At 38.2% G+C, this 24,557-nt stretch overlaps 1 protein-coding gene across 2 annotated transcripts in view; it reads right to left on the reverse strand.

Moving 5' to 3' along the window:
* CDK19 (cyclin dependent kinase 19) overlaps nt 1-24,557 on the reverse strand; it is a 168,223-nt gene that overhangs the window by 104,175 nt on the left and 39,491 nt on the right. Inside the window, exons 2-3 of one of the 2 annotated variants that reach the window (XM_059401208.1) lie at nt 21,747-21,808; nt 120-195 (exon numbers count right to left, since the gene is read on the reverse strand). In XM_059401208.1, coding sequence (XP_059257191.1) covers nt 120-143 — 24 coding nt within the window. In that variant the 5' untranslated portion in view covers nt 144-195; nt 21,747-21,808. The remainder of the gene's footprint in view (nt 1-119; nt 196-21,746; nt 21,809-24,557) is intronic. The other variant, XM_059401207.1, reaches the window with a different exon arrangement.

Consider the following 24,557-nt stretch of genomic DNA (forward strand, 5'->3'; position numbering starts at 1 on the left):
CATTGAACTAATCGACATCTTTGAAATAGATGGAATACATCAATGAAACTATTTCATATTAATACCATTCATCATCCAACATCAATAACAAAATAAATAACATATTGATATCCACTTACTGCAATCTCTCTGCAAGCCGACATGGATATTCCTGTGCCTTCAATTTGCTTCAGTGCATATTCCTTTTCATCTTTTCTGCATAAAAACAAAAAAAATTTATTTTTTCTAAACATTATTTTCAGATTCAAAATCATAACTACAAAAACAATAAGTATACACTGGCTTCTCGGTGAAATATTAACACTCTAACTAGGCATGTACTGCTTACTGCTTCTGATAATATTAAAACTACAGAAATATGAAATACCAAAAAAATTCATGTTACGATGAAAACAGTAGACAGAGCCAAATCACAAAATTCAAAATTGAAACAGGATACTAAACACAGCACTACTTTCAAACAGTAAACAAGCATAAATATGAGCATATTGCAAGATAATTCTACTCCTGTCTTAATTATCTGTAATCTATGAAAGCATTCTGTTCTAAACATTAACTACAAAAATAAATGACAGATGTAAACTTCTATATTTGTTTAAAGTAATTTCAGAGATAAGAACCACTTAATAGGAGGGATGGGCTATAGAAGAATATCGACCCACAAGGGTCACCCTACTTCTGATCTAGAATAGGAAACATTCAAAAGCCTCAAAACCTCAACCAAAAGCCTTAGAAAGCCACCAATATCTCATTCTCAAGAACTCTAGGAAAAACCTAGTGTTACAGTGAATTTTCCAAATAATGTAGACAGGGTTAGGGATTCTGCGAAATCCCAGTAGTTACCAGGGTGCTCAATCAAGGGAAAACATCAGTTCAATAACGGTGATACAGTCCATAAAAATATAGTATCGCATGAGGGGCACCTGGGTGGCTCAGTCAGTTAAGCATCTACCTTTGGCTCAGGTCATGATCCTAAGACCCTGGGACTGGGCCCCGCCTCCGGCTCCCCGCCCCCGCCCTACACGGAGTCAGCTTCTCCCCTCTCTCTCTGCCTCTGCCTCTCTCCCTGGTTTGTGCTCTCTCTCTCTCTCAAGTAAATATATAAAATCTTTAAAAAAAAAAAAAAAAAAGTAGTATCAGGGCGCCTGGGTGGCTCAGTGTGTTAAGCCTCTGCCTTCGACTCGGGTGATGGTCTCAGAGTCCTGGGATCGAGGCCCACATCAGGCTCTCTGCTCAGCGGGGAGCCTGCTTCCTCCTCTCTGCCTGCCTCTGTCCCAACTTGTGATCTCTCTCTGTGTCAAATGAATAAATAAAATCTTTAAAAAAAAAAAAAAAAGTATCACACGAGTACAGCAACACAGAATCCTCAGGATATTGACACCAGAACCAGACACAACAAAATGTCAGAAATGTGGTTCAGGTTGTGGGTTCTAAGAAGAGGAATATAATCCAAGCCTCTGAGTTTTATCTTTTGATTATATTGGAGCCTCAGCAAATTTTCATCACGTCATGACCGTTTTCTCCAATGATAGCACCTAAATGGTGCCACATCTGTCCTACTTACCTATTCCTTATCTTCCCCATGTGCATTTACTAGCAGATAAAGCAGTTTTTTTAAGTAGGCTCCACACCTAGCACATGGCCCAACATGGGGTTTGAACTCACGACCCTGAGATTCTGACATCGAGACCCGAGTTGAAATCAAGAGCCACACACCTAACTAAATGAGCCACCCAGGTGCCCCACAGAAAAAGCAGTTTAAGAGGTTTATTTATTATATGCTTTTTAAAACATTTTATGTGCCTTTTGAAGATTTTCACAATCATCTAGGGTTTGGGCAAATAAATGAATTATAGTTACTTTCTCTTACCATCAGTTTGACAATTATATCCATTAAGGAGCATTTTGAAAAACAGAAAACATACCAGATATATCAACAGGATATAGACTGTTCTGCAATTATTAAAATGATAATCATGACCATCAGCAGAAAATGGAAAATGTTTACTATGTGTTAGTGAGAAAACACATGCATTATACCAGATAAAAATATACATACATCGAGCTATACGCTGAAGATTACTTAAAAAATGAAAATCAGTTGTGTTAAGATGTAGGAACTTATGTTAATTAACTTCAGTGCTAATATTATATTATATTGTCTTTTAAATTAGAATTAAAGGGAAAAAGAGAAAAGCCAAAATAATTTGACACCCTGAAAATAGTCACCTACTAAAATAATCCTTAGTATCTTCAAAGTATTATCTTAGACATGTTTTAAAAAGCAAAGTCAAAACTAGGGAAAGCTTAAGTGATCACTTTTTCCTTTTTCTCTATACTGTTTCCTCCAAGCATAAAACTAGACTTTTTCCAGCCTACCCAGTAGCCACTAAGAAGTACCAACAGCAGGTAACTGAATGTAATTAAAGCCAAATGTTCCCCACCCCCAACCTTAAATGTACATGTGAACATGTGTGCAAGAGCACTTATGCCTAAGATGTTTAACACAATGCTCATAATGCAAATTTCACACTTAATAATTAATTTAACTACCAAGTACTATTGCTAAATATTTAAGAAATTTGTTAAATTCTTAAAACGAAATTACATAAGCTCTCTGGCAAAATTTTCAATGAAATCATAATTTTTTAAAACACAAATATTTCAATCCCCAGTTCCTCTAAATGAAGTGCTCCAGAAGCTCATGTAATTGCATGGTTTTATTTTTAATACTGTAAAGAATATTACACAATCTGGATACGTTATTGTTGCTATGGAAACCATAAGTGGGTTTGGTTTTTTTTTTTTTGCAGTAAGTCAAAAAGTGCAAAATTAACACATCACATTAATGACTTTTGAATTTCACATCCAGGCTGTCAAAGGAATTTGAAAGCTTGAGCAGAATAAACTGAAGCATACATAGGCCTTTACTCTGAATTACAGGATGGGATCTAGGAACAAACCCAGTAATTATTTCACTTAATAAGTTTAAATATAACTTCCATCTGCTAAATTAGCAAAATACTCGAAGATCTGCAAACTTAAGTTTTATCTGCAGCTTTGACATTGCGAGTGAAAGAAAGTAGATTATCTAATGGCCCTTTCTCTTGTATATGAAGTCAGATGATGAGTGATGGATAAGGTGGCACGTCGGAGGTTTCCCATATGAAGAAGTGGCAGATCCCAGAGGGCACACGGGATTCACTTTCACCACTTTCACCACGGTGCTGTGTCAGTGCCAGTCTTTGGTCAGATGCCAACACCTTAGTTATGGAAAATGCAGATGCGTCCTTCCCCACAATGACCACAAATACTTCAAAGATTAGCATATGGGACAGGGAGGCTTTGTCGCTCTCAACCTCTGGGAGTGCTGCCCCTCTTAGAAGCTTTCTCCAAGTGGTAGTGACGATTCATACCCCACAGCTGGTGTGTCTCGGGCACACATAATATTAAGTATCACAAAGGAACAATTTGTTCTTTTACGTGACAAGGCTGAAAAGCAGGTACACCTGCCCTTCCTACATTGCTACAATAGCCTGGCTTTTGAGGCCGCTTGTTCTTTCTTAAAACGATCTTATTTCTAAATTACTTTAACTTCTAAATAAAAACCTGTACCCCTGAGACAAATGATATATTATATGTTAATTTTAAAATAATAAATAATAAAATAAAATACTTTATTATTTACTGCAATAAAGACAGACAAAGCAATTCCAAAGCCTTCAGAGGAACTACTGTCTAAATTTTAGTGCATATTAGACACCATGGTTAGAGTAACTGCATATTCATAATAATCAAAGGTTACTAAATAAATCCAGGAGAATCAAAAACATGTAACTTTGTAGAATAAACATGGGTATATTTAATATGTACTTTTTTAAAAATTTAAAGACACTTCTTCTATATGGCTGTAATGTATATCAAAACCATGTGGGCTTCCCTCTCAGCAGTGACAAAGAAAAACAATTATTCAACAAGAACATTATGTAATAACAAAATAGAAAAATAAATTTGGAAGACACTGCAATTCTATTAAACTTTCCATCTGAGACACTATGTTCTGGAAAACTCATGATGCAAGCAATTCTATGCATAGTAGAAAATATAAGCAGCACATATTTGTACAAGTTGTAGAAAATGCTGCCTTAAAATGAAAGCTTTGTCCCAGACAGAAACCAGGCTCAGTGGTAGAATTTAAATGTAATTCAGGAAAGAATTTCTCAAGTTTAAAGAAGCATGTTCAGGAACATTTCTTAAATAAAATATTAGGAACCGGTTTAATGGAAATGGTAGTCTCGTGCCATTCACTAATGTCCAAACTTGGTGACCAGCCTCCAGTCACTTTTAGGAAGGTAAAGTACCATTTGGCAGCCTGTATGTACAAGTGTAGGCCAAAACCCCATCCGTTATCATCATCATTAGGCCTAAGTCTTTTTTGACTCCCATCAATTCTACTACCAAGCGTCCAGATCAGCCCCGGGCCATCTTTGGTCTTAAGGATCTACGACAGACAAAAAAAATTAGAAGCATCTTTCAAGATAAGATGAGGAAATTCAAGCTCAAGCAAGGCTGAGATAAAAATTGTAATCTTCATGGGGTGCCTGGGTGGCTCAGTCCAATGAGTGTTTGACTCTTGATCTCGGCTCAGGTTATGATCTGAGAGTCCTGGGATCAAGCCCTGTGTGGGGCTGGCTCTCTGCACTGGGGAGTCTGCTTGAATAATCTTTCTCTCTCCCTCTCCCTCTGCCTCTCCCTCTGCTCGTTCTCTCTCTCTCTCCCAAATCAATCTTAAAAAAAATTTTTAGTCTTCAAACTAATAGGGTTAAAATGCTTTTCTGTTTATATGGAAAACAGAGGAGACTTATTATTTTATTTTACAGCAACCAACAAAAAACTACTGAGTAAATATTGTACGTCCCAACATCCAAACTCCAAGGATGAACAAAATTAGAGACTGACAACCCTAGATATCCTGAAGTTCCCAATCCACCTAGAAAGAGATTCTGGGTGAGTGGAAAACATATGCGTATAACTCTGATATGATGCCCCCACACCCAGGCTGTATGCACACCAGACGCAAAGAGGATGAGATTAACATTTCTCTCCGAGCTTCAGGGAAGGTAAACTCCATGAATGATGCCTTTAAGGGAGAAGCTCCTCAAACAGGGAAGGCATGAAGGGGTCACAGAATTGCAGACAGAAGTACAGCATGAGAAAAATAACAGAGGCACATTCCAGAAACTACTACTGTTTCGCAGGGCTGGAAGGTGGGGCATGATACAAGAAGCAAGAGACAAGGTTAGAAAAGTAAGGGAAAGGGAGCGCCTAGGTAGCTCAATGGGTTAAGCCTCTGCCTTCGGCTCAGGTCATGATCTTAAGGACCTGGGATTGAGCCCCACATCAGGCTCCCTGCACAGCGGGGAACCTGCTTCCCCCTCTCCCTCTCTGCCTACTTGTGATCTCTCTCTGTCAGATTAAAAAAAAAAAAAAAAAGTAAGGGAAGGGACTATGTGAGTCCTGCAAAAAAGTTTGTGCTTCATATTGTCAACAGTGAGGAACAAAAGGTTTTTAGAACAGAAAAGGTAGTTAACTGATCTTCGCTCAGAAAGATAACTCTGGTAACTAGAAAGGTGGCACACCAAACATCTGGTAGTTTGCGTCAAATGTCCAGATAAGAGAAGATGAAGAGCTAGATTAGAACAGTGGCAGCAGAGAACAAATATGGATTCAAAAGACATTTCTGAGGCAGGACTGACAGAATTTAGTAACCAATTTGATTCTGAAGGTGAAAAAAAGGAAGACTCTGAAGACGGATGGAGAGAACCCCACTAACCAGAGAGATGATGGCATGAATAAATGGAGACCAGGAAATATAAGCTTTTACTCCACAGGCAATGAAAGTTACATATGAAGATTAATCTCATTAGGAAGAACTGAGATTAGAGGTGTGAAAAACAATGAGGAAGTGACAGCAATGTAAGTGTGAGCAAGTAGGGATCCGGATTTATATAATAGAATGTTAGTTCCAAAACAGGTGTAAAATGACCCTGTTAAGCCCTCCTCATTTTAAAGATGAAGAAGCTAGGGAAGCAGCTGGCAGCAGAGCTGAGACGAAATCTTCCAGTTCCAAGTCCAACATTCTCTGTAACAGAGTGGTAACAATAAGACTGGAGAAAAGAAGGAACCTTTGTGACAGTCATTCTATTGAAGGAGTTGGCAGGACCAAGTTAACAAATAGTGAAGATCAAGGAGGCTGAATCAAGGAGAAGTCTTGAGGTTCTGAGCTTGCTGATGGTGAGGACCAAACTACGAAGAACAAGACTTGGGCAGATCTCAGAAGGTCCTTCAGCTCACAAACGACTCTTCGACAGAAAGAAAAACTCCAACCAAAAATGAAAATATCTGAGAAGTTCAAAAGGGAGATGCCCTAAAGGAGAGAAACTACTATAGTACTTTCAGACTGAAAAGACTTGAGCCTATATATATGTTACCAAATTAAAGGAAGTAGCACAAAGATGACCTTATTGGTGTCTAGAAAAAAACTCAAGGCAAGAAGGGGAAAAGGGAGACAGAGAAGGAAGAAAAGACAAAAGGCAGAACAATCTCTGAACACTTTCTCTCACATCCTTTAAGAAGACAAACTATTCTATGAATTGGTCAAACTTCCTTATCCAAATCTTAAGAATAGAACTCAAATAATGAAATCATCAGAGATATAGTATCCAAGATGGTACAATATTACCAGTTTTTATAGTTAGGTTTTATCAATAAGTTATCCTTCAAACAATACGACAACCCAAGTCTTACCAACAAATTTTTTTTCAAGATGTGGACATAAATCAATATCCTACCCCTTTCTTTTGATATGGGATGATTAGGCTTAACAGATTAAGAGGCTTCCGCATCCCACAGGGGAAAACATAACTATATGGAATTTTTAAAAACTGGAAAAACAAAAACCAAAAAAGATCACTCAGGTTTACATTGGTATCATTCTGAGTTATTCAATATTATGAACTCAGTATTCAGCCAGCCTAATAGTAATGATTCTTTACTGGAGAACTCTTTCCTTTGTTATAAAATACCATAATATTTTAAATTTTTTTATCATGAAATTTTCCAAAACTGAACAAAAAAATAAATGACAGTGATATCCTATGTATCTGTCACATGGCTTCAACAATCATCAACATATGGCCAGTCTTATTTCCACAGCCTATCCTCCTCTTGATTATTTTGAAACAAAACCCAGATACCACGCCATTTCGTTCATTAACAGTTCAACCATAATATCAATCATAGTATCTTTATATATCAATATTCAACCATAATATCTTTAATTATCAGGAATTTTTTTGTTTAAACAATAAAAGACGTTTAAAATAATTCTGAAATATTAAAAACCTGTAACACAAGTTACTCTATTTGGTATTCCCCTTATTAATGAAAAATGTCAAATAGTACTAGCACCCTCTTAATGTCTTCATCTGTCAAACGTTCCATCTACTCATTCTCTAAACATCACTAAAATACAATAATGGTCTCCTCATTGAAGTTCAGGATTCCCTTTCAACATGGAAATTTGACAAGTTTCTTTTTTTGCCTTCATTCGTTTGGAAAACTGCCTTTATTCGGGTTTTCTTAAAAACTGATCAATGTATCTCTTTCTCTAAAAATCAGTCTTTCATGTTATACTATGTCCATTCAGAATTCCAATTCCAGATAAACATTTACTAATTCAAAGGCTCTAAAATGATAAAATTTCCAAAACTCCTATATGGCAAATTTGTATGGCTCAGAAGTTATTTCAATTAAAACAACTATATCTGTGGTAATACTTTAAGACATAAGGCATCTGAGTGTTAAGTTTAAAACAAATAATTCAGGATTATATTACACAGAAAGCAATCATTAGCAAATATGTCGTATAAACCAAATTGTTAATATAAAATATTATCTTCCAGGTGCCTGGGTGGCTCAGTTGGTTAACTGGCTGACTTCAGCTCAAGTCATGATCCCAGGGTCCTGGGATCGAGCCCCCCCATCAGGCTCCCTACTCTGCAAAAAGCCTGCTTCTCCCTCTCCTTCTGCCCCTCCCCCTACTTGTGCTCTCTTTGTCAAATAAAATCCTTAAAAAATTTTTAAAAATAAAATATTGTCTCCTAGGAGAATTCTTGAATCTCAAATCAAATTTACTTGCTACAGAAGATAATATAACAAGTAATGCCAGACTCTCCTTTGTGCATGTGCTGTGTGCCAGGCCTTGAGTTGGGCTCTAGGAACAATAGGAAGAGCAAGATGATCCTTTCCCTTGTGAACCTTTACACTGAGAGGCACACCAGCAAGGGACACAATCTGATAAGCAGTACCACATATGTATATGCAAAGTACATCAGATCAAGAATGGAAAGGTTTTGGCTCTGGTGGGAGGAATAGACAGAAAGCTATCAGGTATGTAAGTTCAAAGGGAACATCTGAGTGGACCTTGAGAGGTGAGTAGGATTTCATTAAGCAAAAAAGAAGGCTCAGGGTCTTATGGACACCAGAAATATATGGACGAAGTCTGAAGATTAAAATCTATGCTATATTCATGAAATTAGCAGAAGACTTACATAGCTGGAACACGAGACATGAAATAACACAAAAAGAGCAAAGTAGAATTAGCATAGTCTTATACGGTATGCTAATAAGTTGGCATTTTCCTGTATAATGAATGGGAAACCATCAGAAGTTTTCAAACAAGAGAAACCTATGATTGAACGGGTACTCCCAACAAGCAGACAGTGTACAGGATGGATTAGAGGATTTAAAAGCAGAGGTTGGGGAAATAGTGTAAAAACTCTGGAAAAGGTTGATAAGGACCAAAATCAGGGTAAATATAGTTAAGAATGGGAAGAATGTATGTAAGATGCATTCCAGAGATAGACTCATCTACCGTAGCCAAATGGGCACACTGAAGGCATTAAAGAAATACTTGATGCGTAAATGTGTATGCACATCTGTGTGTTTGTATGAGAGAGGGCTCAACAGCCAGAGAAGCAGCTGAAGATGACTGAGGTTTCTCACAGAGTGTTCTCTCAGTGAAAGTAAGGCCACTGACACTATCCCTTCTACACTCCCCGCCTCCATAAAGAATGCTGACAACGAGCCAGCTCACAAGCAGAATCATTTCATTTTGGACCTGGTGATTCTGAAGGGGCTACTAGATAGCCAGAAGAAGATGAACCAAAGGAAATAAAACAAATGGAATTTGGAAAAGAAAACATCACTACACCAGCAACTGTTAAAACCATAGAAGTAAATGTGATCACAAGAGAAAGTGCTAAGAAGAAAAAAGGGCTGAAGATGGCAGTCACTGTTCTTTCATATCATGGTACCAACCTACCCGTATAAACTAACAGTGCTCACAGCAGAGGTTAAGGGGCTCATAGGCTTCCAGGACCCCAAAATTCACTGATGGCCAAAGAACTTAGAGGATTAGGGGTTCCTGCATGGCACAGTTGGTTAAGCATCCAACTCCTAGTTTCAGTTCAGGTCATGACCTCATGATCACTGATTGAGCTCTGCATGGGGCTCCATGCTCAGAGCAGAGTCTACTTGAGATTCACCCTCTACCCCTTCCACTCATGCTCTCTCTCTCTTAAGATTAAGAAATAAATCTTAAAAAAAAAAAAAAAGAACTTAAAGGATTAAACATAGGACCCATAACCCATTCACAGCACCCATGCCACTGGAGTTGGTAAGTTCTCCTATAATTAATGCTGCCCTCCAACAGCATACAGAAAGAAATTTTCAAAAGACCTTAACAGGCAAATCGAGTGTGAAACACTCTATAAGAAAATTGGCCTAGCTGCTAAAAAGAATGGAAAAAAAAGATTCATAAATAAAGTAGATGGGGGTGAGGGTAGTCTATTCAAGACATGTAATAACCAATAATGTGCATGAAAATCTTAAGTAGACTGCAGTTCAAATAAAAACAACTAAAAAGTAGGGCACCTGGGTGGCTCTGTCAGTTAAGCACCTGACTCTTGATCTCAGCTCAGGTCTTGATCTCAGGGTTGTGAGTTCAAGCCCTGCATTGGGATCCATACTGGGCATGGAGCTTACTTTAAAAAAAAAAAAAAAAAAAAAAAAGCTGAAAAGGTTTATTAGTGGGATACCAGTAAAAACTTACTTTATAGACTAGACAATTTTATTTTATCATTGTTAATTTTATCTTTTAATTTTTATTCTATTAATTTTATTTTTTTAAGATTTTATTTATTTATTTGACAGAGATACAGAGAAAGAGAGAACAAGTAGGAAGAGCAGCAGGGAGAGGGAGAAGCAGGCTCCCCAGGGAGCTGGAAGCCCTATGCAGGGCTCGATCCCAGGAGCCTGAAATCATAACCTGAGCCAAAGACAGTCACTTTAACTGACTGAGCCACCCAAGCCACCCAAGCCACCCACCAAGCCACCCAACTTAATTTTCCTAAATAGAGGATAATCTATGGTGATTATGCAGAATATCTTCACTCTCCGGATATACAGGTTCAAGTATTTTGGGGTCTCATGCCATGACACTTGCAATTTATTTCAAATGGCTCAACAGCAACAAAAGACACACACACACATGTATATATACACAGAGTGAGAGATAAAGAAATACAGAAAAATGGTAACAAAACTGAAATCTAGGTGGAGGGTAAGTGTGGATATTCACTATTCTACAATTTGAGTTTTTTGTGCTTTTTTTTGCCTTTTTTTTTTTTTAAATCATGTATTTATTTGTCAGAGGGAGAGAGTTAGGGAGCACAAGCAGGGGGAGCAGCAGGCAGAGGGAGAAGCAGGCTCCCCACTGAGCAAGGTGCCCTGTGAAGGACCCCATCCCAAGATCCTGGGTTCATGACCTGAGCCAAAGACAGACGCTTAACCGACTGAGCCACCCAGGAGTCCCTCAACTTTTTTCCTTTTACAAAACTTTTCTCAATAAAACAATACTGAGGAGGAAAATAACTAATAGGCAGCCATTAGAAAGGTAAAAGAAAAATAAGGAAGTTGTATACGGAAGCTAAAAAGACAAATATTAAATCATAGCTGGGCAACGGTGGCGAAATAAGAAAGGAAGGCCAAGAGCAAGAAGACTGTGGACTAGCCTCTCAAAGACCATCTCCAAAGAACTGAAACTACTTCCAGGTTTATATAAAGAAAATATAGGGCAAAGGTGGGTGTGCGCGCGCAGGCAGGCAGTGAGGGTCATATGGAGGCGGTCATGGGCTCAGTCACAAGGCGGGGCTTAGAAGCTCAGGGCAGTCCTTACTGGTTCAGGGGGTAGTTTTGGTTCCCATCAGGGGATGCTCTGCCCTCAAGGTCCAATGCCTGAGCCAAGAGACAAATGGGAAAGAAAAACGCAACTAAAAAGTCTGAGTCAAAAGGGGGGCAGCTGAAGGCCTCTATCACGATTCAAAGCCAACACTTAAAATTTAAATATGTATCAGTTTTTCACCATACTACTTGAGTTTCTACTAAACCTAGACCACTCAGGAATCTTCTTTCGATAAAATTTAGGTTTTGCATGTTTTCCTGGTTAACCTTAACTCCTGTGATGATAGAAAATGTGATATTGTGATAGAATAAGAAATATGTATTTTGGACTTCCTCCAGGGTTCCTGGCTCACATCTCCTAAAACCCTTGTAATTTCTTAAGTGTTTAGAGCGTAAGAGCATCTTTTATTATAATATCTGGTTTTTGTTCCTGGAATAGCTCCAGAAGGATAAAAGTAAAAGAAACTCTTTTGTTATTCATAACAAGTCCCTTTCAACCAAACCTGAGTTTATATAATGAGGCAATGTTTAGAAAGTCTCTGGATGGCTGGTCGATATGGGGGAAAACTAGGTGATGAGAAATTTCACCCCAGCCCTCAACCTCACCCATATCCCCAAGAAGGGGGCTAAAGGTTGAAAATCAATGGTCAAAATTTAATCAATCATGCCTACATAATGAAGCCTCAGCTCTGAAGTACAGAGTTCTAAGAGCTCTAGACGGGTGAACAAGAATACATATACTTGGGACACCTGGGTGGCTCAGTGGGTTAATCCTCTGCCTTTGGCTCAGGTCATGATCTCAGGATCCTGAGATCGAGCCCTGCATCGGGCCCTCTGCTCAGCATGGAGCCCGCTTCCCCCTCTCTCTCTTCCTGCCTCTCTGCCTACCTGTGATCTCTCTCTGTCAAATAAATTTTCAAAAATCTTTAAAAAAAAATAAAAGAATATATATACTTGCCAAGAGGCTGGGATACCCCAAAACTGCATGGGGACAGAAGCTCCGGTGCTTCAGACCTTCCAGACACAGACCAAGCCCCATTTGTTCTTCATCTGGCTGCTCATTTGTATTCTTTAATATATCCTTTGTAATAAACCTATAATCTAGTAATTAAACTTTTCCTGAGTTCTGTGAGCCATTCTAGCAAAAGACTGAACTTGGCAGAGGGTGTCACGGGAACATCAAATTTGTAGTTGAGCTGGACAGAAGTGTAGGTGACTTGGGAACCCACCACTTTCTATGAGGGTCTGAAGCTGGGGGCATTTTCCTGTATAATGAATGGGAGCCCTCAGTCTGTGAAGTCTGCACCAACCTCAAACAGTTAGTGTCGAAATTGAGTTCAATTGTAGACTATTCAGCTGGTGTTGGAGAACTGGTCAGTATGAGAAATCAATCACACATCTGGTATCAGAAGTGTTCTGGGAAGTGTTGGGTTTAAGTAAATAGAATTATGAATAGAAAAAAACAAGAGATTTTCCTTTTGGAGAATCTATTTAAAAATATAGTAAGTATACAGGGTGCCTGGGTGGCTCAGTTGGTTAAGTGACTGCCTTCAGCTCAGGTCACGGTCCCAGGGTCCTGTGATTGAGCCCTGCATCCGGCTCCCTGATCAGTGGGAAGCCTTCTTCTCTCTCTCCCACTCCCCTGTTTGTGTTCCTTCTCTCACTGCGTCTCTCTCTGTCAAATAAATAAATAAAATCTTAAAAAATAACAATAATAATGATAATAATATAGTAAGTATCCCTGCTAAATCCCAAGCAAGGATTATAATTTGAACTATTATAATCCACAATCTTTGAAATACACTTGAAAGAAAAAAGTGAAACCCTTTAAAGGACTTTACTCGAAACTTTAATCAGCTTGGCACATAAATCATAAAGTAAAAAGTCAGCTAATTATTAGCTATTAAGAATTGATTTTCTGGGGTGCCTGGGTGGCTCAGTGGGTTAAAGCCTCTGCCTTCGGCTCAGGTCATGATCCCAGATTCCTGGGATCGAGCCCCACATCGGGCTCTCTGCTCAGTGGGAAGCCCGCTTCCTCCTCTCTCCCTGCCTGCTTCTCTGACTAATTGTGATCTATGTCTATCAAATAAATAAATAAAACTTAAAAAAAAAAAAAAAAGAATTGATTTTCTTTTAAAAATTGCAATGGAGGGGGTGCCGGGGTGGCTCAGTTTGCTTAGTGTCTGATTTCTTGGTTTCAGCTCTCATCATCTCAGGGTCATGAGATTGAGCATTCAGTGGGGAGTCTGCTTGGGATTCTCTCTCTCCCTCTGCCCCTCCTCCCACTTATGTACTCTCTCTCTCTAATAAAATAAATAAATAAAATCTTTTTAAAAACTAAAATAACATAAAAAAAAATAAAAGTTTCCATGGAGGTTTACCTGAATTAGTTTGTATAAAAATCCAGGTAAGCCTAATGTTGTCAAATGATCCACTTCATACAAATGTCAACCTAAGACCAAATTTTAGTCACTAAAAAGCCAAAAGACAAGAAGTTAGGAATATAAAGCTGCTGCTCATCCAAGAAAAAAGATAAATAGCAATTGTAAGAACTAGCCCATCAACTTGTAATTTATGGGGAAACAACATATTTTTTTTGTTATCATAAAACATAAAAAGTAATACCATCCAATAGCACAACACATTTATAGTAAGCATTATAATAATGTTTATATTTATATGGTCTTCAGTATGAGGCAGGCACCACTTGAAAAGCCTCACTCTACTAACTCTTTCAATCCTCACAATATGCTGTGAAGCAGATACTATTGCCATTCAGTCATATAGATGAGGACACTGAAAGCAGAGAGGTTAAGTAACTCACTGTAGGTCACAAAGCTAGTTAAGGGGCAGACTCAGGATTCGCCTGAATCTAGGAAGTCTATCTTCAGAGTCTGTGCTTTTTTTTTTTTTTTTAAGATTTTATTTATTTATTTGACAGAGAGAGATCACAAGTAGGCAGAGCAACAGGCAGAGAGGTGGAAGCAGGCTCCCCGCCAAGCAGAGAGCCCGACATAGGGCTCAATCCCAGGACCCCGGGATCATGACCCCAGCCAAAGGCAGAGGCTTTAACCCACCGAGCCACCTAAGTGCCCCCGGTGCCCCCAGTACCCCCAGAGTCTGTGCTTTTTAATCACTACAGCTTCATGTCTTCTTATTCCCCTTCTGGAAAAAGGCAACAGCATGTACTGCAGACAAAAGAGTATTACGCCCTTGATGTTCAGTAAGGCTGATGTAGAATAAGGGAAAGCAAGAAAAAGTTGAAGGAGGAGGAGGTTTGGCCAGATCAAGCAGAACAGGCAAGCCACATTAAAGAGACTGAACTTTTGTTTAAAGATTTATTTATTTGAGAGAGAGAGAGAGAGAGAATCTGGGGGGTAGGAGGGTGGTAGAAGGAGAGGAGAGAGAGAGAATCCCAAGTACACTCCCTACTGAGCCCAGAGCCTGGCACGGGGCTCAATCTCAGGACTCTGAGACCATGACCTGAGCTGAAACCAACAGTCGGATGCTTAACTGACTGAGCCACCAGATGCCCCAAAGAAAATGGACTTTATCCCAAGAAAAAAAGGATTTTAAGCAATGTGTGTGTTTGTGATTTGATGTTTTTGGTAAGTTGAAGTTGAGAGGACTGTGGTGGTGTCTAAATGGAGATGCCCAAAAGGCATCTGGGTGAACCAAGAGCTTAGAAGGGAGACTATGGGCTGGAGACAGAGATGTGAAAGCATTTAGGAAAGGAAATCTTGAGACTGGAAGAGAGGACAGAACCCTAAAGAGCATCATTTAAGAAAAAGGATCCTACAGTAATAACACTGTAAACAACATGATTTGATGCTTAACATTGCTAAGTGGTTTCTCTTTATTTCCTTTACTCTGGTCTTCCCAAACTAAACACTAAATTCACTGAAAACAATGATACCTCTTCTCTTTACAACTCCACAGCCTTCGCATATTAAAGGCTATCTGTGGGGTACTTAACCAAATGAGATATGAGGAAGGGATAAATAAAACATACTTGATTTTAGGAAAATATTTTTTTTTAAGATTCCTTCGATCTTCCATTTCTCCCCGGCTTTTGCTCTCTCTGCACTAGCCACACTACTTGCTGCAAGACAAGGCTGGGGACCAATGACATGGAGGCAGTGGTTCTTGTGATCTACTCTCTCATACTCAAAACCTGATAAGCAAATCCAGTTGAAATGATTTTAAGAGAAAAATGGAGGATAGGAATTCTCATTTAAAATAAAGAAGACAGGGGTGCCTGGGTGGCTCAGACAGTTAAGCATTTTGATTTCACGTTATATATTCTTTTTTTTTTTTTTTAAGATTTTATTTATTTATTTGACAGAGAGAAATCACAAGTAGATGGAGAGGCAGGCAGAGAGAGAGAGAGGGAAGCAGGCTCCCTGCTGAGCAGAGAGCCTGATGCGGGACTCAATCCCAGGACCCTGAGATCATGACCTGAGCCGAAGGCAGCAGCTTAACCCACTGAGCCACCCAGGCACCCCACGTTATATATTCTGATCAAACCCCTCGCAGGCTCCACAATCAGTGTGCTCTAAATCAATCAACCAATCAATCAAGTCTTTAAAAATAAATAAAAGACAAAACTTGTTCTATGGCATTTTGCTACTACAGCAGGAATTTTTCTTATATTTTTATACTATATTGTCAAATCACAAAATACTTCCTATTTTTGACTGTCTTTTCCATAGTGATGGATCTCCCTGATCTCTCTTCCCACTTTTTTTTCTTTTAATGAGGAAGAACCAGCTAATGTTATTTGACTCTCTGATTCTTTTTTTTTTTTTTAAGATGTTATTTATTTATTTGTCAGAGAGAGAGAGTGAGTACAGGCAGACAGAGAGGCAGAGGGAGAAGCAGGCTCCCCGTGGAGCAAGGAGCCCGATGCAGGACTCGATCCCAGGACGCTGGGATCATGACCTGAGCCGAAGGCAGCCGCTTAACCAACTGAGCCACCCAGGCGTCCCTCTCTTCCCACTTCTTATTCCCATCCATTAGACAGGCTTTCCGAAAATTTTGTAACACTCCAGCCTAAGGTCAAAGCTCTCGTCCCTGCATTCACCAAGTGCAACTCTGTATTATACATAAGACATTCACCATTCACCACTTCATATGGTACTTTTCCATGATGTATGACTTAGAGAGCATGGGATATGGAATTATACACCTGTTATACTAAGTCACACAATTAATAAGTTACTTACACCCTCAGGTTATCAGTTTTTGCATTTGTAAATTGAGAATAATAGTAACAACACACACAATTGTTTTGAAAATAACTGAGATCACATATGTAAAGTGCCTAGCACTGTGTCCAGCTATAGGCTCAATAACTGTCAGTTCTTGCATCAAAATTGTAAACTTTTCTTAGAATAATATGAAAGAAGTCCATGAATAGGCATTTCAGTTAAAATGCTTGGGAAGAGGGTACCCAGTTGGTTAAGTGTCTGATTCTTGATTTTAGTTCAGGTGATGATCTCAGGGTTGTGAGATCCTGGCTTTGGAACCTACTTAAGATTCTCTCTGGGGGCACTTGTGGGGTGCAGTTGGTTAAGTGTCTGAATCATGGCTTCTGCTCTGGTTGTGATCGCAGGGTCGTGAAATCGAGCCCCATGTCAGACTCTCTGCTCACAGGAGAGTCTGCCTGAGACTCTCTGGCCCTTCCCCCATCCCTCTCAAAATAAATAAATCTTTAAAAAAAAAAAAAAAAAAGGATTATCTTTCTCCATCTCCCTCTACCCCTCACCCCCCAAAAAAGAATGCTTAGGAAGTAACACAGGAATATGAGTTTTGGGCAAATATCAGCCAAAACAAAACATAACATTTGAAATTAACCTTTCCTCTATGGATAATAAGTTTCCGGAGAGGAGGTGTCATTATCATGTGTACCTTTGTAGCCATCAGAATACCTAGCAACTAACAATCAAGTATCTTATGGATTAATTGATTAGAGGACTGATGTTATTGGTTATCTCCCTTTCTAATGGAGGTTTATAGGAGAGCCACGGTAGATGTTTAACCTTATCTGAGTGCTCCTAATCCCATCCCACAGAAATTTCAATGAGGGGAAGGAATCTAATATGAATAGTAAATTGCATCTCTTGTACTACTGATTAGGATAATCTATCAAGATTCCTTATACTTCATGAAGAGAAATTAGATGGTTTTCCTGCTAAGATCAGGAATAAGGCACTCCTATTCAATATCACACTGGAAGTCCTAACTAATACAGTAAGATAAGGAAATAAAAAGCATACAGATTGAGAAGGAAGACATAAAACTCTTTGTTCATAGATGGTATGGCTGCTTTTGGAGAAAATCCTAAAGAATCAACAAAAAACTCCTGGGACAAATAAATGATTATAGCAAGGTTGCAGGATACAAGGTTAATATACAAAAGTTAATCACTTTCTTACATACCAGCAATAAAAGTTGGAATTGAAACTGAAAACACAAGAACATTACATTAGCACCCCCCCAAAATGAAATACTTAGGAATGAATCTAACAAAACATGTACAAGATCTATACAAGGAAAACTGAGGAGAGAAATCAAAACAGATCTAAATAAAGGATAGATAGATATTCCATGCAGGTGCCTAAGAAGACCCAATATTGACAAGATGTCTCCCAATGTTATCTACGGATTCAACAAAACCCCAATCAAAATCTCACCCCATTATTTTGTGGGTATTGACAAAATGTTTCTTAAGTTGACATGGAAAAGCAGAGGACTCAGAATATCCAACATAATATTAAAGAAGAAGAGTACAGAACACTGACATTACCCAACTTCAAGATTTACTAAAAAGTTAGAGTAATCAAGACAGGGTAGCACTGGCAAAAGAATAAGCATATAGATTAACAGAATGGAATTGAGAGCCCAAAAATAGACCTATATAAATATAGTCAAATAATCTTTGACAAAGCAACAAAGGATAGCATTAGAGAAAAAATAGTCTTTCAACATATGGTGCTTGAACTAATGGACATCCACATGCAAAAAAATTAATCTAGACATAGACCTTGCACCCTTCACAAAAATTAATTCAAAATGGAACACAGATCTAAATGTAAACTATAAATCAATAAGACTCCTATAAGATAAAGGAAGAGAAAATCTAGAATGACTTTAAGTTTGGGGATAACTTTTGACTAAAATTTAAAACTTCTGCTCTGCAAAAGACATTTATGAAACTAAAAAGACAAGCCACAGATTGGGAGAAAATATTTGCAAGATAGTGTCTATTAAAGGATTGATATTCAAAACATACAAGTTAATATTGTTTAAATTAGGGGCACCTGGGCGGCTCAGTCGTTAAGCATCTCCCTGGGCTTGAGTCATGATCTCGAGGTCCTGGGATGGAGCCCTGCATTAGGCTCCCTGCTCAGCGAGAAGCCTGCTTCTCCCTCTCCCACTCTCCCTGCTCCTTCCCTCTCTCACTGTCTCTATCAAATAAATAAAAATCTTTAAAAAAAAAAGAAAACCTCAACAATGCAGGGCGCCTGGGTGGCTCAGTTGGTTAAGTGTCTGACCCTTGATGTCAGCTCAAGTCTTCTTCATCTCAGGGTGGTAAGTTCAAACACTGCATTGGGCATTGGAGCCTACTTTAAAAAAAAAAAAAAAAAACCTCAACAATAAGAGAAGAAATAACTCCATTTTAAAATGGGCAAAAGATCTACACAAACATCTCACCGAAGAAGATATGCAGATGACAAGTAAGCATATGAAAAGATGGTCAACATCACATGTCATTAGACAGTTGCAAATTAAAACACAAAATGAGATACCACTATACACTTATTAGAAAGGTTAAAATCCAGAAGATCAAATGCTGAAAAGGATATGAAACAATAGCAAAACTCATTATTGTTGGTGGAAAAGCAAAATGATACAGCCACTTTGGAAGAGTTTGGCAGTTTCTTACAAAACCAAACATTCTTTTATCATATGATCCAACCATTACACTCCTTGGTATTTACCCACATGAATTGAAAACTAAATCCACACAAAAATAGGCACATGAATGTTTATAGCAGCTTTATTCATCATTGCCAAAACTTGGAAGCAATCAAGATAACCTTCAGTAGGTAAATGGATAAATAGACTATGGTATATCCAGACAATGAAATGTTACTCCGCATTAAAAAGAAAGGAGCATCAAGCCATGGAAAGGCATGGAGGAAGCTAAAATGCTTATTACTAAATGAAAGAAGCTAATCTCAGGCTACATGCTGTGTGATTACAACTATGCCATTCCAGAAAAGGTAAAATTTAGAGATAGGAAAAGATCCAGTGGTTGCCAAGGGCTCAAAGAGAAGGAGCCAGGGATAAATGGGTAGAGCACGTTCAGGGCAACAAAATTATTCTGTATGATATCATATTCGTGAATACATTGATTGTACATTTGTCAAACCCACAAACATCTACAATAAAAAGAGTGAACTATAAGGTAAAGTGTGGATTTTAATTCAAAATGATGTAACGATACTGGCTCATCCATTACAACAAATGTACCACATTAAAGCAAGACATTAATTAATAGGAAGAGGAAGCAGTAAGGGGATCTACGAGAGCTCTCTGTACTTTCCACTCAATTTTTCTGTAAGCCTAAAACTGCCCTAAAAAATAAAGGCAATTATTTCTTTAAAAATACTTTAAAAGCCATCCATGTCACCACATCTTTCTCATAGAAGCTGGGGGGTGAGGACTTGGGGAGGAGAGTCTTTCTCTGCCTTGACAGAAGCAGAACTTTCTATCTTTTATACTAGTACTTAGAATAACCTACTGAGATTCTCAACTGGTAAGAAAATCTACCACACTCCAAGAGTTAATTAAGCAAATACAAGGCTGTAGAGCCAACTAGTCTGAAAATGAAGCATGAACAGGCCTCCAAGAAATTACATCCACTATTACTGCTAAATAGAAAATAGTAAAGGAAAGGAGAGAGGGCCTAAGAGGTAAAATTGCAACTAACCACAATAAACAGTCTGAAACTCATCTATCTTCTCATTAACTCTCCCCCCGTTAATAAAAGAAGCTTCTCTGAATAGGAGGAAAGTGAAAGAAATAGTTAAACTCAGTTGATTTTAAGATGGAGTCTGTGTTGGGCACAGAATAGGAATTTAAAGAATATGTACCACCCTAAAATATACATATGCACATATATATATATACTACCTTGACTTTGCGTAAGGTATACAACCTGCACATAAGATGTAATGTGCAGCCCCACAAATAAAACTTCCAGAAGACATAAGGAAATCTTTCCTTTGATTCCCATTCAGATTTCTCTCTAAAAACTAGCCACATTATGAACTTTATGTCTAAGAATACATTTTGTTAGCGGCTATAGATGGTTAAACAAAACAAACAATGGGCACCCAGGTAGCTCAGTGGGTTAAGCCTCTGCCTTCGGCTCAGGTCATGATCCTAGAGTCCTGGGACCAAGCCCCACATCAGGACCTCTGCTCAGCAGGGAGCCTGCTTCCCCCTCTCTTTCTGCCTGCCTCTCTGCCTCCTTGTGATCTCTCCCTCTCTCTGTCAAATAAATAAATAAAATCTTTGTTGTGTGTGTCTGTAAATAAATAAAATCTTAAAAACAACAACCACAACAACAAAAAAAGTCCCTCTATACAAGTGTCATCTGAAGAAAGTTCATAAATGGTTTTATGAGTTCACAGAAAGTAGTAGTTATCATACCTGGCATATAAAAGGGAAAAAATGTTTCTATTTAAAAAAAAAAAAAAAAAATTAAAGAAGCATTGCCCAGGAAAGGTATGTCACATTATTTTCTTAAAAAGTAACTCATTAAGAAGGTCTCTATAAAAACATATTTTACAAATATGTGGGATGTGTTTGTTTCTCTACTGAAACAAGAACTAACTTGAGAGAAGGGCATATTAACACATTCTGAAAAGAGAGGTAATTAACATATTGGAAACTAACATTTTTGGCACATGGGACCTACAGCAAGAATGTCTATCCTCTAGTCATGAGTCATGGACTAGGCTGCCTCTATTGTGAAGCAATCTTTCAGTAAAAAGAGCAGTAGGGAAGAATACAGCAGATGAATAATGACTTGGACAACTTCCCAGGAAGAAATCATCATGAAGCTAGGTCTGAGACAGCTAGACAGTAGATACTATACATTATGCTAATGCTCTCTTTTCTTAATCACCCCTACTGTTTAGTTAACAGAAGAGGGTGAAATTCAGTCTTTAGTTCTGTCTAAAGTTTTCTATTTGGTATGGATTTTAATAATACTGAATAAAATTATACAACTTGTTCTTAAATTTTGTGAATTATTTAATGCATTATTATAAATTATTTGTGATGACATTCGTGAAGAGTTCTCACCTGTCACATACCCACCCCAGCACACACACACAATGACACCAGAAGGCAACACTCTGCTTTACCTTCTGCTGAAAAGTCTGCTACCTCCAACGCTTGAGGTCCATACACGAAGCCCTCCTGGTATCTATGAACACAGCAGAGGCAAAAGGCAGAGAAGTTTATGTAGATTTAAAGTTACACTGCCCAAAACACAAAATGCCAAATGCCTATCATAAGTCTATATATCTGCCAAGGAAATTGGATTTTAGATTTGATAGTGAGCACATCAACAATATATTGATAATATTCAGAGTTCATTATATCTTAGGTAGCTAATTATGTGGAAAAAAGTAAAAGGGGAGCCTTAATTAATGTATACTCCCACCAACAGAAGTGATTTAATGTCTCTGAAATACTAAAAGAGCAACAAGTATGAATTCATATATGGTCAAAGCACAGTTTAATTTTTTAAATTATGTGAGAGATGGGGCACCTGGCTGGCTCAGTCGGTATAGCATGCGACTCTTGATCTCAGGGTGGTAAGTTCAAGCCCCACTGGATGCATTTAAAGATAAATAAATACATAAATATTAAAAATAAAATTATGTGAAGAGCCAATACACACATAAGAATATGAAAGAAATTACATAGAAAAATATTCACAAAATGGACTGTGATAGACCCTACAGCTCAAGCTAAATTCCATCTTAGGACATGAGATTATTGGAGATACTGGAGAAAAACAACTGGAAACAGACCTGGAAGAGGACAAGGTAGAAGAAAAAGGGAAAAGTAGGACTGAAAAGATATTCTAATGCCAAGTTTGACAGTAATTTTGAACTGAGCGAGGTACTACACATGCTAGGCAGTAAGGGGGAAAATCTACCTTGTTCCAATATTATAAAATGAATATAAGCATGAAACATGAACAGCTCTTCAGAAAACTTCCATTTAAAAAACTAAGTATGTAATCAGGTAAAATATTTAGAACTCAGATTTCATCTCATTGTTTTCTAATGACAGGGATAAAAGATTGTAAAATGCAGTTCGGGCATGAGGGAATCAGATAAATTTTAGTAGCTATTAAATTTAAAAGAGGGCAGATGTTATCTTTATGTAATATTTAGAGATCCTTAAAAATGTCATCAAATAATTAGGAAAGAAGATACAAAGTCCTGTCTTAAAACATGGTACGTCAAGAAAGAAACATAGCATTACAAAACTTTGGCCCTAAAGTCAGGTGGCTTGAGTTCAAGCTCCAGATAAATCATTCAGTTGCCTTGCAACATCAGGCAGTCCACTTAATTTCTTAGTACAATCAGAGTTGTTCCATGAAGGCTCCTTTACCATCTCACAGATTTACAAGGAATATCAAAAGAAAAAAGATGTTAAAAATCACAGAATGCTATATTTTGTAAGAATTTAAATCAGTGCATTTGACTTAAATTAACAACTTAATAAAAGTGGTCATACAGGGGGTACCTGGGTGGTTGAGTCAGTTAAGTATCTGCCTTCAGCTCAGGTCATGATCCTAGGGTCATGGGATCGAACCCCACATCAGGCTCTCTGCTTAGCAGGGATTCTGCCTTTCCCCTCTCCTTCTGCTGCTCCCCCTGCTTGTGCTCTCTCTCACTCTCAAATAAATATTCTTTAAAAAAAGAAAAAACTGGTCATATAGAGGGACTACAGAGTACCAAGCCAAGGAATTTGGAGAACTGGATGGGGAAGATGGCCCAAAGCAAAAAAGACTGAGTTGCCAGAAGAGCCTAGAGTACTTGTCAGAGCTAAACGGCAGCCAGAAAGGTCACCGTCCCCAAGAGAGGGTTGTATCATATTACTGATTTAGCATTTTGCCCAGCACTATCTGCCTCGGATTTATCTTAAGTCCCAAACAATCTTAGAGACTGCGCCCTTCTTTAAAGTGCTGCTTGTGACTGTCTAAACTGACAGGATTATTGAATATATTTCTAAAAACCAAACAGATAATATCCCACCTGATAAAACAATAATGGCAGCAAAGTCTTCTATGGAACATATGATGTGCCAGACACAATTCTAAGAGCTCCACGGGCACGAGATCATTTGGTCTTCATAATTTGGAGATTTTACCCTCACTTTACAAATAAAGAAACTGAGACCCAAGACCTTAAGAAGCTTGCTTAAACACACACAGCCATGGGGCGCCTGGGTGGCTCAGTGGCTGGGCGGCTGCCTTCGGCTCAGGTTATGATCCTGGAGTCCTGGGATCAAGTCCCACATCGGACTCTCTGCTTGGCAGGGAGTCTGCTTCTCCCGCTGACTTCTCTCCTCTCATGTTCTCTCTCTCAAATAATTAAATAAAATCATTTTTTAAAAAATTAAAAAAAAAAAACCACACACACACACAGCCGGAAGTAGCAGATGTGCAATTCAAACACACTACTTGAAGAGCCACACTCTTTGTCACTGTGTCATACAGTCTATGGAATTAAAAATCATACAAGCCAGGCACTTATCTACTGTAAGAAGCCACATAATAATAAATATTCAATTTCTTCATAAATGTTCAATTGAATTCAGTGTAATCAATCATGCTATATAGATCCTTTAGCATTTGCAACATTTTCCCGGAAAATTAAAATTCAAATGATTGTTGTAGAAAATATGTAAAAAAAAAAAAAAAAGAGAGAGAGAGAGAAATGCTTATGAGCCCAGTCATGAAAGAGATAGATAGACAGATATCTCCAAATAACAGTAAAATAATACTGGTGTTAGACTAGCAAGATTGAGTGATTTTGTTCCATTTTTTTAAATTACTGCCATGTGGGACACCTGGCTGGCTCAGTCAGTAGACCATGCTATTCTTTTTTTTTTTTTTTTTTTTTTTTAAACAATTCTTTTTTTTTTTTTTTTTT

Source organism: Mustela nigripes, chromosome 5, assembly GCF_022355385.1.
Source record: "Mustela nigripes isolate SB6536 chromosome 5, MUSNIG.SB6536, whole genome shotgun sequence".
Classification (NCBI taxonomy): domain Eukaryota; kingdom Metazoa; phylum Chordata; class Mammalia; order Carnivora; family Mustelidae; genus Mustela; species Mustela nigripes.